The 17,520-nt window shown below is 39.1% G+C and overlaps 2 protein-coding genes across 2 annotated transcripts in view; one reads left to right on the plus strand and one right to left on the minus strand.

The window, feature by feature from the left end:
* Positions 1-17,520, plus strand: part of rb1 (retinoblastoma 1) — a 288,967-nt gene that overhangs the window by 163,554 nt on the left and 107,893 nt on the right. The window lies entirely within an intron of this gene.
* Positions 14,458-17,008, minus strand: LOC145353445 (lysophosphatidic acid receptor 6-like). Its single transcript, XM_080204224.1, has one exon. The coding sequence runs from the start codon at positions 16,033-16,035 to the stop codon at positions 15,010-15,012; it is 1,026 nt and encodes a 341-aa protein (XP_080060350.1). The 5' UTR covers positions 16,036-17,008; the 3' UTR covers positions 14,458-15,009.

A 17,520-nucleotide genomic window follows, 5' to 3' on the forward strand; every position in this document is an offset into this window, starting at 1 on the left:
TGGGGCACTCCACTAGTCACCATCCACCAATCCGAATAGCACCCGTTGACCCCCACTCTCTGCCTCCTATTTGACAACCAATCCTCTATCCACACTAACACCCTACCCCCGACTCCATGTCCCCCGACCTTCTGCAATAACCTCTTGTGAAGTACTTTGTCAAACGCCTTCTGAAAATCCAGAAAGACCACATCCACCGGCTCTCCTCTATCCACCGCCCTAGACACATCCTCATAGAACTCCAGTAAATTTGTCAGACATGACTTCCCTTTAATGAAACCGTGCTGCGTCTGCTCTATCAAGCAATTCCCTTCTAGATGCCTCGCAATTTCCTCCTTAATGACGGATTCTAACATTTTACCTACCACAGACATTAAACTAACCGGCCTATAATTCCCCGCCTTTTGCCTGGCACCCTTCTTAAACAACGGCGTAACATTAGCCTTTTTCCAATCTTCCGGCACTTCCCCGGAATCCAGCGATGTCTGGAAAATTCAACCCACTGCGGTGGTGTTGTCAGCAAACCTGAAAATCAAATTGGATGGGAATTTGGCCACACAGTCGTAGGTGTATAAGGAATATAGTAGGGGGCTGAGAACACAGCTTTGTGGGGCACCGGTGTTGAGAATGGTCGTGGAGGAGGTGTTACCTGACCTTACTGATTGTGACCTGTGAGTTACAAAGTTCAGGATCCAGTTGCAGAGAGAGCTGTCGAGGCCCAAGCCACAGAGTTTGGAGATGGGTTTTGTGGGAATAATGGTGTTGAAGGCTGAGCTGTAATCAATAAATACAAGGCTGACATAGGTGTCATTTGCATTCGAAGCACTTCAGAATGATGGACATCAGAGTCACCGGCCGATAGTCATTAAGGCACGCTGCTTGGTTTTTCTTAGGAACCGGGATAATGGTCATTGTTTTGAAGCAGATAGGGAGTTCCAGATTATTGTGAAGAGAGGTTGAAGATGTCTGCAAATACTCCTGCCAGCTGATCTGCACAGGATCTGAATGCTCGTCTGGGTACCCCATCCAGGCCAGTTGCTTTCCGTCGGTTGACCTTCGAGAAAGCTGCTCTGACATTTGCAGTGGTGACCCCAGATACAGGTTCATCCAGATGTGCTGTGGATAAAGAAGATCCAGTGATGTACTACTGTACTTAGATTTCCAGAAGGCATTTGATAAAATGCCACAAAAAATAAGAGCATGTGGTCTAGAGGGTAACATATTGGCATGGATAGAAGATTGGCTAGCTAACAGGTAATGATCCAGGCATTAATTGTTCATTTTCTAGTAGGCAAGACATAATGAGTGGTGTGCCACAGGGATCGACGCTATGGGTTCAATATTTTACAATTTATGTAAATGACGAGTATTAATTTTTAAGTTTAATTATTAGTGTCACAAGTAGGCTTACATTAACACTGTGCTGATCTGGTTCCTTGCTTTGATGCTTTATGAATAAGAAATTGAGACAAATGTGACACAAAACTTTGCACATCGACATGATGCTAAAGCTATAATAGACATACCATATGTTAGTTCCCACGTTTCTAGAAAAGGTAATCCGGCTTCTGTGCCAATGCTCATAATGAATGAGTATTTTCTGAGGTGTAGCATTTGCATGAAAATTTTTGCATTGATAAAAGGTGTGCATAGATGTTTTGAGTAAAGATGAGAAACTTTGGAACCAGGCTGCTTGTTATATAACCAATATATTCACAAGCACTTTTCTCGTGCTCAATTTTAATAGTTAATATAGGAAGACTTGCAGTGGGATTTACATACTTTAAATGTTGAAGCTGGTAGAAACATTTTTACTCCAGTGTCCCAATTCACGCCACTGTTAAAGGAGTCATGGGCATTCATACAGCACTCTTAAGTAAATCCTCTGCAATTATTTAACTTCCTATATGTTCAACTGTAAGAGTTGCAAATGCAAGTTGGAACTCGATAATTAATTCCAAATATGAACCCTATGGACCATGGAAAGCAGAAATTATGTGAGATATCAGCACCAGCATTCGATGTTGGCATAGTAACAAAATATCAATGATCTCTGGCAAACAAGTTTTATAGAATCTGTATTATTTGCTGGAGTGAACAATGGTTCATCTAAGACTCATGTTTTGACTTGAGCAAATGATCAGCATGGGAACTTATTGAAATTATGTAGAGAAATGTAATTGGCAACATTGGTTCAGTTCATTTAACGGTTTAGTCAATGGCCTTTCTGCTATATCCCAAAGTTCTTGAGGCATGTATGTGACCAGTGTCTGGTGGCAGGGAGGGATAGGTTCCAAAAATGCAAAGTGATCCTATGTCAGTAAAGAAGTTGTGATACAGGTAGGGCATCTCAAATCTGAAAACTGGTGGTGTCAGAAAACAGGACATTTATTTTTCTGCACTTCAGCACAGCTTGACCCCATCTAAACCAACATGGACAAGTCAAGGGACTCGCTGACCACTGGTAGTAATGATAGGCTGCAGGTGCCTGATAGTCTCCAATAAAACCACACAACCGATTACATAGGTGGCAGAGGCTGTTGAAATCACCCATGCAGAACAAATGACTCAAAGTATTTAGCTATGTAGTGTATGTACTTGGGATCAGGATGTATGCCTATTCTTGCTCCAGTATAGGATACCTGTATTGAGCTTTGTTGTCATTAAGGCCACCTAGAAAGAAGAGTACAGGATTAAATGCAAACTTTGCTCTTCATTCATAAATTCCTTTAAGTTCCTTGGGCATCGGTTGCTTTCTTGCAGCTGGCCCAGATCAGCTCAGACCGAGTATCATGCACAACTATAAAAAAAAGTTTTCAGTTACAACTACAGGATACTTTTAACATCAAATCAGTTTGATTGATCTTTTCTCATTTTATGTCGGGTGCACCTATGCAAGGGACTGGGAGGGACATGAAGGAGTTAGTGAATCCAATGCATGAGAAGTAAATTAACACCAGCAGCGATATGGCCATAACCCTGAAGTGCTTTGCAATAACATCAGTTGATTTCCTTGTGTTCCCTACTCATTAAACTAAGGCGCCACAATTTTTTTTCAGAAATTTATGAAATCAGTCCCAACAATGCTGGACTCGAGATACTCTACCTGCATTGCAATGCCTTTGTTCAATGTTTGATTCTGAACATATAAGGCTATCTCTTCTGAATTATAAATCACAGGTTTGTGACAGTTTCATTCAGGGCACTTCTCCCCCTTCAGGGGTAATAAATATGATGATAAAATGTAATATTACTTCAAGAAAGGGAACTGCGATCCCTGAATATTTATTCTATGACATTTTTATTCACTGTTAACATTTTTACAGCAACCACAAAGCATGCCTTGCACAAGGTAACTGTGAACTGTATACTTTAAGAAGATAATCAGCCTATGGCTGAAAGTTTCCATGTCCTTTTTCTGAATGTTTAATCCATTGATGACAAAAATACCAGCTGAAATTTGTATTTTTCAAAAAATATTTTTGGAGAAGTGCAAACCATTGTACAGCACAATGGAAGAACAAGGTAAATTCAAAATATATATAAAAAATTCAAAAATATATGGCACAGCTTTAGCCTAATAAGTGGTAGTGGTAGGAAAGTCTTCCCAAATTGTCATTTCTGACACTTTATGTACTGAAGGTGTTCATTGGTGGTGCAGTGAAGTGCTACTGGCTTGAGTGACCAGTCTTCAGTCTCAATCATTAGCTAAAACTCTCATATGTATTTTTATCCTAAGTTATTGGATAGCAAAGAGGTGGAAATACTGCATATTTCTCCCCTTTCTCTAGTCAAGGGATGCTAAGTGCTATTATGATACTATCATCACATTGGCTTAGAATCAGCATTATTGAACCAAGTGATACATTTTAATAGTTGATCCACTGGAAAAACTGTGTGCAGATTTAATATTCAGATGTAAGTTTCAATGAGTTGTGATGCTTATACTTTGCTGTCAAGGATAGTTAAACCAATTTAGCACTGATTTGTTTTCCGCATATTAAAGTACCTTCAGAGCAGCAAATGTATTGCACAACGTAGCCCAAAGTAAGAACAATGCACAGTTTTCTGAGTGGCAGTACCCCAGAAAACAACAGATAATTACAGTGGTGGAATAAAACAGCTTCTACCTGGTTTGGTCCCTTGACACAATGATGTATAAAAGGAGAAACTAGATGGCAGTTAATTATTTTGATAGCTGACCTATCAATCTCTCTAAACTCTTCATGTGTTCTAGTAATGATATAGCTCCAGCTGTACTCAGTGTGAAAATATAGTATGGATTCGGTAAGTGCTGGACTTTTAAAAATATATTTGTGATGTGTGAGCATCATTGGCAAGGCCAGCATTTAGTACCTATCACAAACTGCCTTTGAGAAAGGGTATATGGACCTTAGGTATTGCTTTTGATGTGATGTAAAAATAATTATTTAGTTCAAGATAATAAGGTAATAATTTGCTGCTTATAATGTGATTTTGAATTTATAAACTTGCTTGAACTACGTTGCGAGGATGGTTGAAAGTTTGAGCCGGAAGGTTGAATTGCCAATCCTTAATTGAACAAACTTGGAGAAGTGAAATCTTTCACCCTCCACCTTTGGCAAACATTTCATATGTTGAAGAGTGTTCAAAAACAGCTTTTATTTTACATCACTGCTCCATAAACATTTTGAACTATCTATCACACTGTGTGGTATGTTTTTAACATTTCTGCTGTGTAGGAATTTTATGAACCACACTGATGTTTAATGTGATATCATAAAACCCAGAACATAGTTCGTAGTGGTGTTTGTGTTATTTTGGTACTGCGTGAGGAACAATGCACATTACAATGTACAATCCAGTGAGGAGACAGCCTAGTAATTGTGTGAACAATAATAAAGCATATTTATTAACCTAAAAGAAGAAAAGCACACAGAACAAGAAGTACTATAATACTTTACAAATAAAGATATTGATGGCCAGAAGACACATTTTAAATGAGACTATCTCTTAGTTCCCAAAGTGACATATGTTTTACCTGAACTCTGAAACACTCCTTTTCCCAGACAGCATCCAATCTTAAATAACTTAAATTCAGCAAATACTTATCACAACCATACTAAAGTAGTCTTCCGGTTCAGCAAAAATGGCTGCTTCTCTCGGGAGACTATTGCTGCAACTTGTTGCAGTTGTGATGTTAGTTGTCTCCCTCCCTTTAGTTATTCTCCTTACTTAGGGTTCTAGTTTATACTACTTTGTCCCCTTTGATGTTATTCACGTTATGGTGTCAGCTTTTGGCAGGTATGTGTCAATTTCCTTATCTCTCCACTTTGAAGTTACCACTTGTAAAGTTTAGTTTCTGAAGTTTTCAAAAGTTTTTCTAAAGTTTATTTATTAGTGTCACAAGTAGGTTCACATTAACTCTGCAATGAAGTTGCTGTGAAAATCCCCTAGTCTCCACACTCTGGCGCCTGTTCAGGTACACTGAGAGAGAATGCACCTAACCAGCATGCCTTTCGGACTGTGGGAGAAAACCACACAGACGTGGGGACTCTGCACACAGTGACCCAAGACTGGAATTGAACCCAGGTCCCTGGCACTGAGGCAGCAGCGCTAACCACTGTGCCACCGTGCCGCCGTTATAGCCTTATTGTTTTCTCTTGTCACAATTGTAAGATACTTGTTTTCCATTGATTAGCTAATTTGCATTGCACCATTTCTTTAGCTGTCTGCTTTGAATCAAATCCCAATTTTACTTTTTTTTTAATCTCAGGTGATCTTATAAGTAAAATTTCACGCCAACCAAGCACGAAAACAGGAGAGTTTCAGATCTGTTTTCTTCAGTGAGGCCACAAATGAAATTTGCACAGTGCAAAACGTGCTGATTGCCGCTCATAGGGGGAGAGGTGGTGCCTAAGCTTGCCGGAAAGCTGGCTGCTCACAGTAGAGAATGAAATCACGCATGTGCAGAATTCTGTTTTGTGCAACAGAACAGAGAGATCTGTCAGTCACCTATCCCCGCCTGGCCCTTACCACCCTGAATACCATCCCACTCCAAGCCCAGTTGCAGAGTGCGCAATTCACCCTTCCTCCCAGCTGATTGCCCGTTGTCGAGTACCCAGCCTCCCCCACAGTCGATCACCAGTTGCAGAATGTGCAACCCCGCCCTGCCGACCTCCTCTTACACCCTACCCCCATCATGGCCAGCCCACTTGACACTGCTTGGTACGCAATGGGCAGTGCCAGGTTGGCACTCCCCAAGGAGTACTGCCCCCTGCCTCCAACATCCCAGGAGCTTCAATGGCCTCCGGTCCCATCAGCGAGGCCACCATGTTAAGTCCCTGTCGATGGGGACCGTATGTAATCCTGGGTAGTGAGGACCTTCACCAGCGAGGCTGTTAAGACAAATGAAACCAGATGATTGCATTGTGCTCACTAATTCTATGTAAATGTCGACTTAAATAGTAAGATCAGCCCTGGTGCCAGTAAGATCGCAAAACATGAGAAACCAGGTGAAAATCAGATTTTTCACCCTTGCAATTTTACCAGCTTACCCTGTCCATCGATTGGTGTGACGAGCTGGTAAGATCGCCCGTTTAATTTTCCAAAATCCTTAACAAGGACATTGAGCCATGATGTTACGAGTGTTTGATTAATGTTAAATTTAGCTAGGGACAAGAACAAACAACTTGACAGCAATGTATATAAATGGATATTTCCTGCAAAGTAGGAGACCACTTCTTGTAATATAATTTTGTCAAGGAATTATCTTGAAGTTTTACAAGCATTATGTGTAGTGTGTGCCAACATTATATATACCCTCTTAGCTAAAATATTCAAATCTATATCAAGCAACAAATGGATATTGCTGCAGTAGTGAGTGGCAAGCTTCCTCTTTTTTTTTGCTGAACAATTTGGTTTAATAAATGCAGGAAGCCAGAGTGCTTCCTCATACAATGAAGATAAGAACATTTGGTAGGACTTTCTTGTGGAACTCTGCAGTAAAGCCAGCTCACCCTAGTAATTTACTCTCCACTAATATCCTCTGAATTGAGCTTTCAATCTAGGTGAGTTTAATTGGATACAGAGACCTGGTTTTCTTTCTCAGCTTGAGTACCTGAATTTCACCAAATAAGAATTGACAAATTCTTGGCAATTTGGCAAAGAAGCCAGTGGAGACATTAAACATCGTTTGATCAGTGAGTTGTGATGTGGATTGCATTCTCTGAAAAGGTGGTGGAAACATATTCAGTCTTAACTTTCGAAAGGGATTTACATAAATAATTTAAAAGGAAAAAATTTGCAGAATTATGGGGAATGGTAGTAAACTGATTAGGATAACTCCTTCAAAGGACCTGCACAGACAGAATTGAATGATCTCCTTTTGTGCTATGATTCCACTCTATGAATTGAAAATCTAATGTTTCTGCTTGAATTTTCATTTTATTTTTTCTTAATTTGCCCTCCGTCTGTTGCTGATAGTAAAGGTTGCTGCCCCTTCTGCTTACTGCAGTCATCGAATTAACAAATTCCTTACTGCTGGCCAAATTATAAAATTGCTATACAGTATAATAGCCTAAATTCTGAATGCCATTTCAGTACTGCATTGCGAGCATATTTTTGTTGACACTGGTCCCAGAATGCTAGGATTTATGCAGAATTGATGACTGTCACACCTGGGCCTGCATGGTCTAATGCTGTTTCATATTTATTCTTCCATTACCAAAAGATTAGAACCATATATCATAACGTTTCTCTGAGATGACTTTGCAGTAGCTTATTTCAATTGCAGAACAACCTCAAATTTGTAAGCCAATCCTTGGTTGTCAACTCGGTCCCATTTATCCTGGAAGTTGGGATCAGCACCATTGAAACAATGGTAAATTGTAGAAAGATTTGATACCTCTTTGATGTATACAACATGTCCACTACAACCTAAAAGACTAAAAGCTATTGATCTAGATGCACATATTACGACACTGAATAAGAAATATCAGCTTGGCTGAATTATTGGTGCTCTGCTGTTGTGTTTCAAGGTTGTGGATTGAAATCTCATTCCAGGACCTCTATGGAAAGAATGGGATTTAATTGTCACAGGTGTCATTATAATTATTTTCTTTAGATGAAATGTAAAACTGCAGCCCTATCTGTTTGGGTGGACATGAATTGCACTTGAAAAGTGTCTCAGCTTGCTAATGTTGTAATGAGGTCAGGAGCTGAGTAGTTTTGGTGGAAACCAAACTTAATGTGAGTGAATAGATTATTACTGAGTAATTGCCAGGTGATAGCACTGTCAGTGACACCTTCCATCATCTTGCTGATGATCGAGAGTGGCCTGATGGAGATGTAATTTATCGGAATGAATTTGAGCTGCGTTTTGTAGATAAGACATGCCTGGGCAGTTTTCCGTGTTGCTGGGTAGATGCCAGTGCTGTTCCTGTACTGGAACTAGCTTGGCTAGTTTTCAGTGCTATTGTTGAAATGTTGTCAAGGGCACAGACTTTGCAGCATCCAGTGCTGTCAGCCATTTCTTGATATCACATGATATGAATCAAATTGTATGAGGACTGCCACTTTTGATGCTAGGGACTTTGGGATGGTTCACCCACCTGTCCTCCACCTTTTGCAACCAGTTATGGCAGGTTTGCAGAGCTGAGAGCTGATCCATTGCTGGTGGGATCACTTAGTTCTGTCTATCGTATGCTACTATGATTTTTCGGTAAGCAAGTAGTCCTATGTTGTGGCTTCACCAGGTCAACATGTTGTCTCAGTGATTAGGGCAGCACTGTGGCACAGTGATTAGCACTGTTGCCTCATGTGGGTACCAGCCTTGGTTGACTGTGTAGAGTTTGCACATTCTCTTTGTGTCTGCATGAGTTCCCTCCTTGTGCTCTGATTTCCTCCCAATGTCCAAAGATGTGCAGGTTAGGTGGATTGTTCATGCCAAGTTACTCTGTAGGTTAGGGGAATTAGGGGGGGGCAAATATGTGGGGTTACAGGGATAGGGCAGGGGGTGGGCCTGGGTAACATGCTCTGTTGGACAGTCGATGCAGACTTGATGGGCCAAATGGTCTCTTTCTATGTTGTTGGGATTCCATGATCTGTATCACAATACCAGATTAAAGTCCAACAGGTTATTTGATAATACATGCTTTTAGAGTAGTGCTCTTTCATCAGGTGAGTCACCTCACCTGATGAAGGAGCAGTGCTTCTGCTACCAAATAACCTGTTGGATTTTAATCTGGTGTTGTGAGACTTCTTACAACACCAGATTAAAGTCCAACAGGTTATTTGCCCACCCCAGTCAACACCGGTATTTCCACATCATGATTTGTATGGAAGACAATTTACCTTGTTTACAGACTTCAAGGCTTTTAATTCAATCTTTGGCCAATACAATGGAATACCACTCCTAGCGGTGAGTCGTTTACAGAGATGGTCACTCATTTTATCAGTGCATAATTACGAGATTAAATACATAAAACCTGAGCAACATGTAAACGGCAATGCTGTATCTCATCTACCAATTCGGGAATAAGCCAATCACAGGAGAACTATGTGAACAACTTATACTTCTGCCAGGTGGACAGTGTACCTATTATAGTGCCTCAAGTGCAAAGACACATGAGGTCAGATCTTGTGAGGGGAAAGTTCGTGGACATAATCTTGAAAAGAATACCAATGGATAAACAGAAGAGGAATCTGGAATTCAGGTCAAGGGAGCTTTAATTAATGGTACAAAACAAGAATACTGCTATGGTGGGTTAGAATCATCGTTCCTCCATGCTTACTGAGTCATATACTGGATCAACTTCACACCGGAGATCCAAGAGTTGTATGTATGAAGGAACTTGCAAGGAGTTATTTCTGGTGGCCTGGACTAGACATTCAGACTGAAGAAAGAATAGGACATTGTCAGTCTTCTGCTAGGATAGAAAATACTCCACACCTCTTCAACTGCTTCACCCGTGAGACAAACTTGGAAAAGGGTTCATATTGATTCCATAGGACCAATTGAGGAATATGTGTTTCTTGTTCTAGTGGATGCACATTCCAAATGACCCAAAGTCATGACAATGATGTTGATGACTACTGAAAAGATAATCAAACAATTCGACGAAGTATTTGCATAGTTTGTTAATACAGAGCAATTAGTGATAATGAAACTCTGTTCGCAAGGAGGGATTTTATGGACTAATTTAGAAACCATGGCATACAGCATATCAAAACTGCACCCTATCATGCTTCTGCCAACGAATTGGCAGAGAAGTTGGTACAGTCATTGAAGAATGCCACTAAATCATCAAAAGATGAAAGGCTGTTAGCCAAAAGAGTAAACAACTTCCTCACATCCAACAAAAACACGGCTCATGTGACAACCCAAAACTCACGAGCAATTTTTTTTAAAGAGGAAGTTGAAACCAAATTTGATTTGCTCTTAACACCTGACATTTCTACCATAGTAGAGCGACAACAGCAAAACCAAATTATTCGCCGTGAACAGACATTGAAGCAAAGAAGTTTTGATCAAGGAGAAAGAATTTTAGCAAGAAACTAGTCAAGTGAGAAATAGGTATCCGCCACAATATTCGCAAAGGTCTATTTCTTATATGGTGCAAACCAACAATGAGAGAGTTTGGAGGAGGTACGCAGGTCAAATTCTGGCTTCAAAAAGAATTTACAGAGTCGATATCTGAAAGGCTAACATCTGACACTTAAGGTTTGGAAATTCCTGAACCAATGATCACAGTCAAGTTGAATTCAGATTCTAGACCAGTTGAACCAACAGCATTTGTAGGAGCTGAAGAAAAAACAACTTTACCAGATGATGTGCCTGAGCCAAGTAATGAACAGAATACCAAGAGTATGAGAGCAGAGATTCCTGAATGACAGATTCTGCCCAAGTGGAGCCAGTGTCCAACTAAAAGACTCTTGTGCTGTTTTATATATATATAAAAATGATATTTGGTAAAATAATTATTGTTCATAGTGAGTAAGAGTTAATGTTAGTTGTGGTATTACTGGAAAAAAGGGGAAGGGATGTTATGTATTGTAAACCAATGTATCTATGTAATGTGTCACATGATTACATAGTGACATCATCAGAAGCTTTTAGGGGATTTTCCCTGTTTTTCATCCTGGATTACAAGCAACACCTATCTAATGAAGCTCCATGAACTGGTTAAGTAACCCACTGAATGGCAACCATTTCATTCTTTTATCTTGGTTGTTAAAGTGAGCTGACCACTTTAGTATGTAACGTTTTTTACAAAAATCAATAGTGGTTTAATGGTCATGCATGAGTAAATATGATCCTGTTTCATGTGTGCCTGCACACGGGCCCTTTCTAACAGGCATCAATGAATGGCAATCAGGAATGAGAATCCAGGTTGATTTTATTTTACTCTTTCAACCAATATTGTAAGCCTTGTGTCCTTCTGTGTTAGTATGACAATGGGTTGGTGCATCTTTCCAACAATTTGTCTATGGAGGCTTTTGTATTTGGTTTACATACCTATATATTGCACAACACTGCCAATGGAGGCACCTCATAAAATAGAATGTTTGACAAATATTAATTTCATTAAACTGTTGCAACAAATTAGCTTTGATTTATGTTACTTAGTTTATGAGAAAATGTAAAGAGAGGAGCTTTTACACCAGAACTGGCATTGTTTGTACTAATTAATACACCTTGTCTTTATTCTCATCCATATATTGTGTGTGAAATTGACTACTTAAATGGGCACACCTCAATGCAAATACAAACTCCATGAAACTTGTTTGTGTTAATTATTCAGGCAGTAATGTAAGGGAAAACCCAGAGAGCAAGGAAAAAGGGGATGGCTGCTTAATCTTAATTGAAGAAAATTGTGAATGGTGGACTTTGAGGAAATACGAACAAGAATCAATTAACAGATAAAGTGGATGTTTGTTCAGCTTGGCTCCAGTGTTGACTTTTTATTCTGGCAAAGATAAATTCTGAGAACATAGACTTTTTTGTTTTATTAGTCCTAATAAAATGATGAAACCTGCAATCAAAGATGGCTGAACATTAATTGAAAGTGTGAAAATGGCAGGAAGTTGAATGAATAAATGGAGAATGGGAAAGTATTTGTTTCCCTTGCAAAGAAAGTGATTGATAAAATAGCAAGTGTTCAAAGCAAGTTTAGCAAGGAGCATAAGTGAATGGATTTTGATAAATTTATAGGGAAGAGTAAATGGTATGGGGAATGGGTGGATGGGGAAAGACTTAAATATCCAACAATCCAACAAATTTTCTGGGATATGTCTGATTTCTTTAAAGAAAGCTCACAGTATTATAGCTGTTGGCTATGTTTTTAAAAAGGCACCTCCTGTAGCGAAGGAGAAAGAAAATCGCAAGCGATTTTTAGATGAGGATTTGTAATTATTTTTGGCGGTTGCCTTGAAACCTTCTTGTGGATGCCTGGGGAGTCATAAACCCTTGGTTGAAAGTCCCTGTTCTAATTGAAATATTTAAGACAATAAAATAAGTTGAGTTCTGAACAGAAAGCATTTCCTTTGGTGGAACTGTGCAATGCAAGAGTGAATTAGCTTAAAACTTAAGCTAGCTTGGCCATTCATGGGTAATGTCAGTAAGTATTTCCTCTCAAAAATATTTAATTCCTTCCCCTGCCCATACCCATCCAAACCAATTGTTAAGGCTAGGTCAACTTGAAAAATTGAATCTGAGATTGATAGATTTTTAATGGACAAAGATATTAAGGACTACAGAACCAGAGCAAGTACTCCAGATAGATGGAGTTAAGGTACAGGTCAGACATGATCTAACTGAATGGTAGAAGTATAGGGTGCAAGGAAGCTATTCAGCTTAAGAGGCTGAATGACGTACTCGTGTCTCTAAACCTTTAAAGTATCAGTATTCCTGGTCCTGAATGTGCTTATCATACTTTTCTCATGGACTACATCTGTTGCTTTGCTAATAGGAAAATACATTTCCAAAATGATTTTGGAAAGTGAAAGTGTAGATATTACCACAATGTCATTGAGGTTGGCAAGAGGAAAATGCATTTTCAAAAGGTTTTCGGAAATAGTGTAGATATTCTCATTTTTGCGATTGTGGGAGTACACCACCAACCTAAAACCATTATTTTTGCAAGATGTACATTGTATGCCAGGGAGTATGCTACTGTGACGAAAGCTAAGTATATTGTGTGCAATGGTGCATCTAGTTTTGCCTACCACATGCTTTATCTATCTTGATGGTTCTTTCACTTGAATCTGAGCTGATCTTTTGACTCAATATTTATTCCATCACAAAGGCTCTGGAACATCATTGTCATTGGTCCTGCCTTGATTCATCAACTATCAAAATGATCTTCTAGTCGGCATTTAATCCTTCATCTTCTGTAAACTTCAGTTTATCCAAATCTTAACCTGCTCTCCCATCAATCCTGTGCTTGCTAATCCATGTTGGCTTTTGGTTTACAAATTATTCAGGTCCCTTTTTTCCTCCCTTTTGCAACTTCCCCTGTCCTATAACTTTTTGAACACTGCGTTCTTTCAATTCTGACCCTTCTCCTTTTGCCCCCAACATTTTCAGTTATGTCTTCAGCCATCTAGGCCTTGAACTCTTGAATTTCCTTCCCTAAAAGTCTCCTTTAAAGTCTTTTTCCAGGCAAACTATAATTTCAGACTTTTTTAATTGTTTCTTGTAAAGAAACATGACAATTGTTTCTAAATATATAATTCAGTTAAATTATTTCAGGCCGTAAGTTAGGATTGAGCAAAACACTTTTTTTGCTTAAATTACTTTATCAGATTAATCTTATTTGTGTGAAAACAAATTGGAATTGTAACAAGACATTGATCTGTAGATCATGAAAGTGACATTGTCTCCTCTGCAGAATACCCCATTCAGTTTTAGTAGTGCTCTTAAAGTGTTTATTTCATGGTTAGTATTGTACTGGTGTCTGTATGAATAACTCTGCTTTCCAAAATAAATTTAATCTCCTGTCTGAAGGTAAATATGCATAATGTAGCTGGTTTTATTACTTGGGGTAGAAGAGACTGAGTGCTACAATTGCTATTTTTCTCAGGCTGCTACTCCATCTGCCTGGGGAAGTGTGTTAGCTGTTTGCATTGTCACTGATGGGTCAGTTGATTTGGGAAAATCCTTACAAATTTCAGGTATAAGTTAACAAAAGATATACTTTGTCTTGCACAATTCTTCTCATGGAAATTTAATTTTGACCTGTGTAGAAGCATCTGCCAGAATAGATGTTTGAGAAGAAAATGAGGATGTACATTACTCACCACAAGATATATCAAGCAAGCTCTGACTTTTCTAGCCTTATTAGAGTATTTACAGAATGATATTGCTATGACTTGTTCTACATTTAAATTCCTATTGTCCATGTTTTGTCTCATCATTTAAGTTAATTGTTACAGTGCCCTTATTTCATTATAAATGTCCACAGATACACACATTCAGAATTTCAGAATGTTAGATTTATTTTGTAAATACAAACGTTTAAAAATATAGATGTTCTTTCTAACCATTCAATGTATATTTTTATTTAAAGAAAATTTTTAAAAATAAGCCCCCATAGAAGCAGTGTGTTGGATCAAAAGTGTGTGTGGCTCTTGATCTGCATCGTACCTTTGACAAATCCATTACATTGATAATTACTGTTCATAATCACCAGCTCTTCACTGCATCAAATGAAATTTGGGTGGAATGGGAAAATTAAAGAATACTTTGTGTTCTTTATGAATGAAAAATGAACTTTAGCTCTTGCCTGCTCCCCACCCGCTCCCATTATTTCCCTGATATAGCTACAGAGGACATTAGTTTTCAAACCTTTACAATACTTAGAACCATTATCTACACTCCACTGACGGGCGTTAATTACTGCTCAGGATTTCAAGTACAGGAAAACTTTATCGTGCGTTTGCATAATAATTAAAACATATGTTGACATGATCTCGACATTTATAATTGATCTCAAAGTTCATGCAGCAACAAAAATAGCCGCAAAGATTTTAAACAGTCGACTCTGAATCGAACATTTTGGATTTCAGTGGCCGCATGTTATTGGGGAGGAAGCTGGCAGCGTGCGAAGCCTCGGAAAAGTCCGAGGTGAGTCTGAGTGACTTAGACTTTCTCTTGATGGAATTCTGAAAGGTTTCTGAAGTGAAGTAATAAACAATTGGGTCAAAGCAGCAGTTGGAGACGGCAAAGCACAACGTGATAGGGTACATTGTTTTAACTGTAGTCACCACAGAACAGTTCCACACCGCCCCAGTCCTCACCAATGAGTACATTACCAGTGTTACATTGTAGGGTACAAAGCAGCAGATAAAAGTGAGGAAGTGGACCACAATCATGCGGAGGATTTTCTTCTTGTTGAATTTGCTGCGGGAAAGGGTAATGGGTTGCTTTAAAGTTTTTAGCACCATTGAAAAACAGAAGAGGTTCAGCAGCAGAGGTATAAAGAAGCCCACAATCTCGATAAATATTACTATCTTTGACAGGAAATTTTTCCAGATGTGGCTGGAGAAGTTTTCGAAGCAGGTTTTGGTCTGATTAGCTGTGTCATTGGTGGTTCGTAAGAAGGTTGCCGGCACACTTCCGGTGAGCACCGTCAGCCACACGGCCACACACACAATGATGGCATGTTTTCTCGTCCTAAGCATTTTTGATCGAAAAGGGTGGACGATGGCTAGGAATCGATCTGCGCTGATGCAGGTCAGGAAGAGGATACTCCCGTACATGTTGGTGAGAAACAGTGTCCCCGAAATCTTGCACAGCAAATCCCCAAAGGGCCAGTCTCTGGTCACATAATAGAAAATTCGAAAGGGCAGCGTGAAGACAAACAACAAATCTGATACGGCAAGGTTGGTCATGTAAGTTATCGTTTCGTTTCGAAGTTTTAAGGAACACCTCAAAACGTACAAAGCTACACAGTTTGATACGAGGCCGACGATAAATACCATGCTGTACACGCTGGTGTATAATGTGTACTTAAAAGAGTCGTCAGGAATACACGTAGTGTTCGAGGATGTCATGGTGAGCTCTGTTGCTACTTAAGTCACGATCCCTTTTGGATCACCGTGAAGATTTTGCGGTTAGGTTTACGGTGGTTTCATCTTGACAAATAAGTGGTGTAAAACGGCTTGTCTTGCTGAATCTTTATTATGGAGAGTGGACACCCGGCTATTCATTCAACATTGACTTCCTTATTTTACAAAACAAGATAATGCGGATTTTAAAACTGATGGTACAAGAACATTGCTGTAACTGACCCAGGTTTGCGATTGCATAATCCCTTTCTTGATAATCAGGATTCTGGTCATGTAGAACAAAGATACATTTTGCCTTTCAAAGTTCCTTAATACGTACGTTAAGATCGTTGATCAGCATCTTGTAAAAATATTGAACTAACGCTGCTAAGAATCATATTCCAGGTTCCTCAGTACGGAATAAAGGTCCTCACAACAGTTCTGCTGGGTGTTAAACAATCTTTTCAACTCCCCACAATGCTCACACGAAATAAATGAATTCGGATAGCGTGTCTCAATCTTGTGCAATCGTTCTTCGCTGGGTTTCCTCCCAGAGGCAAAGATCATTGGTTGAACAGAAAGTATTAAGCATGCAAATAAGATGATGTCATAGGAAGATGGTTGGAATTGGACAAAGAAGAATGGGCTCAGCCCATTTTGTTTGGTAAAAAAATACCTTCAGGGCGAGTAATTGCTTAACACAGGATTCCTAATCTGATATTATTTAAGTGTTGAAGAATTTTTCAACTAAGTAGTAAGATTTGATGTGATCATCTCAATTCGGGTGTGAGCAGCCTGCATTTGTACATCAGCTTTCAAGCAAGAATATATCCCAAATGTACAACTGCCTGTTCCTATTTTTAATTTAAAGTTTTTGTAATTGTTACTCTTGAAGGACACACACAAATGTATTCCCATTCTCTTGTGCACACTTGTACACTGTTGCTTTATATTTAAATTACATTTTAATAATGTTTTGTACCTGAAGCTGCAATATTTCTAAAATAATGTTTAAATTGAATTAGGCTGGAAACCATTAAAACCTTTACCATGTTTCATGTTTTCATACCTGATTGAGAAATATATACATTCATTCTATACAATTTGAATGTCATTTTCCTCATTATTTCAATATACAAATGTGTTTTGCAAGGTTTAATATTTTATCAAGTGCAAAATATGTGATCACAAACATATCACACATGGAAGTGTGTAAAAAAAAGACTCAAATTTATATGATGCTTTCCACAACTAGTGGGCAGCACGGTGGTTAGCACTGCTGCTTCGTAGCGCCAGGACCCAGATTTGATTCCCGGCTTGGGTCAGTGTCTGTGTGGAGTTTGCACATTCTACCCATATCTGCGTGGGTTTCCTCATGGTGCTCCGGTTTCCTCCCACAGCCCAAAGATATGCAGGTTAGGTGAGTTGGCCATGCTAAATTGCCCCTTAATGTCAGGGGGATCAGCAGGATAAATAAGTGGGATTACAGGA

Source organism: Carcharhinus amblyrhynchos, chromosome 15 (genome assembly GCF_965287045.1).
Source record: "Carcharhinus amblyrhynchos chromosome 15, sCarAmb.v2.hapA, whole genome shotgun sequence".
NCBI classification, from domain to species: domain Eukaryota; kingdom Metazoa; phylum Chordata; class Chondrichthyes; order Carcharhiniformes; family Carcharhinidae; genus Carcharhinus; species Carcharhinus amblyrhynchos.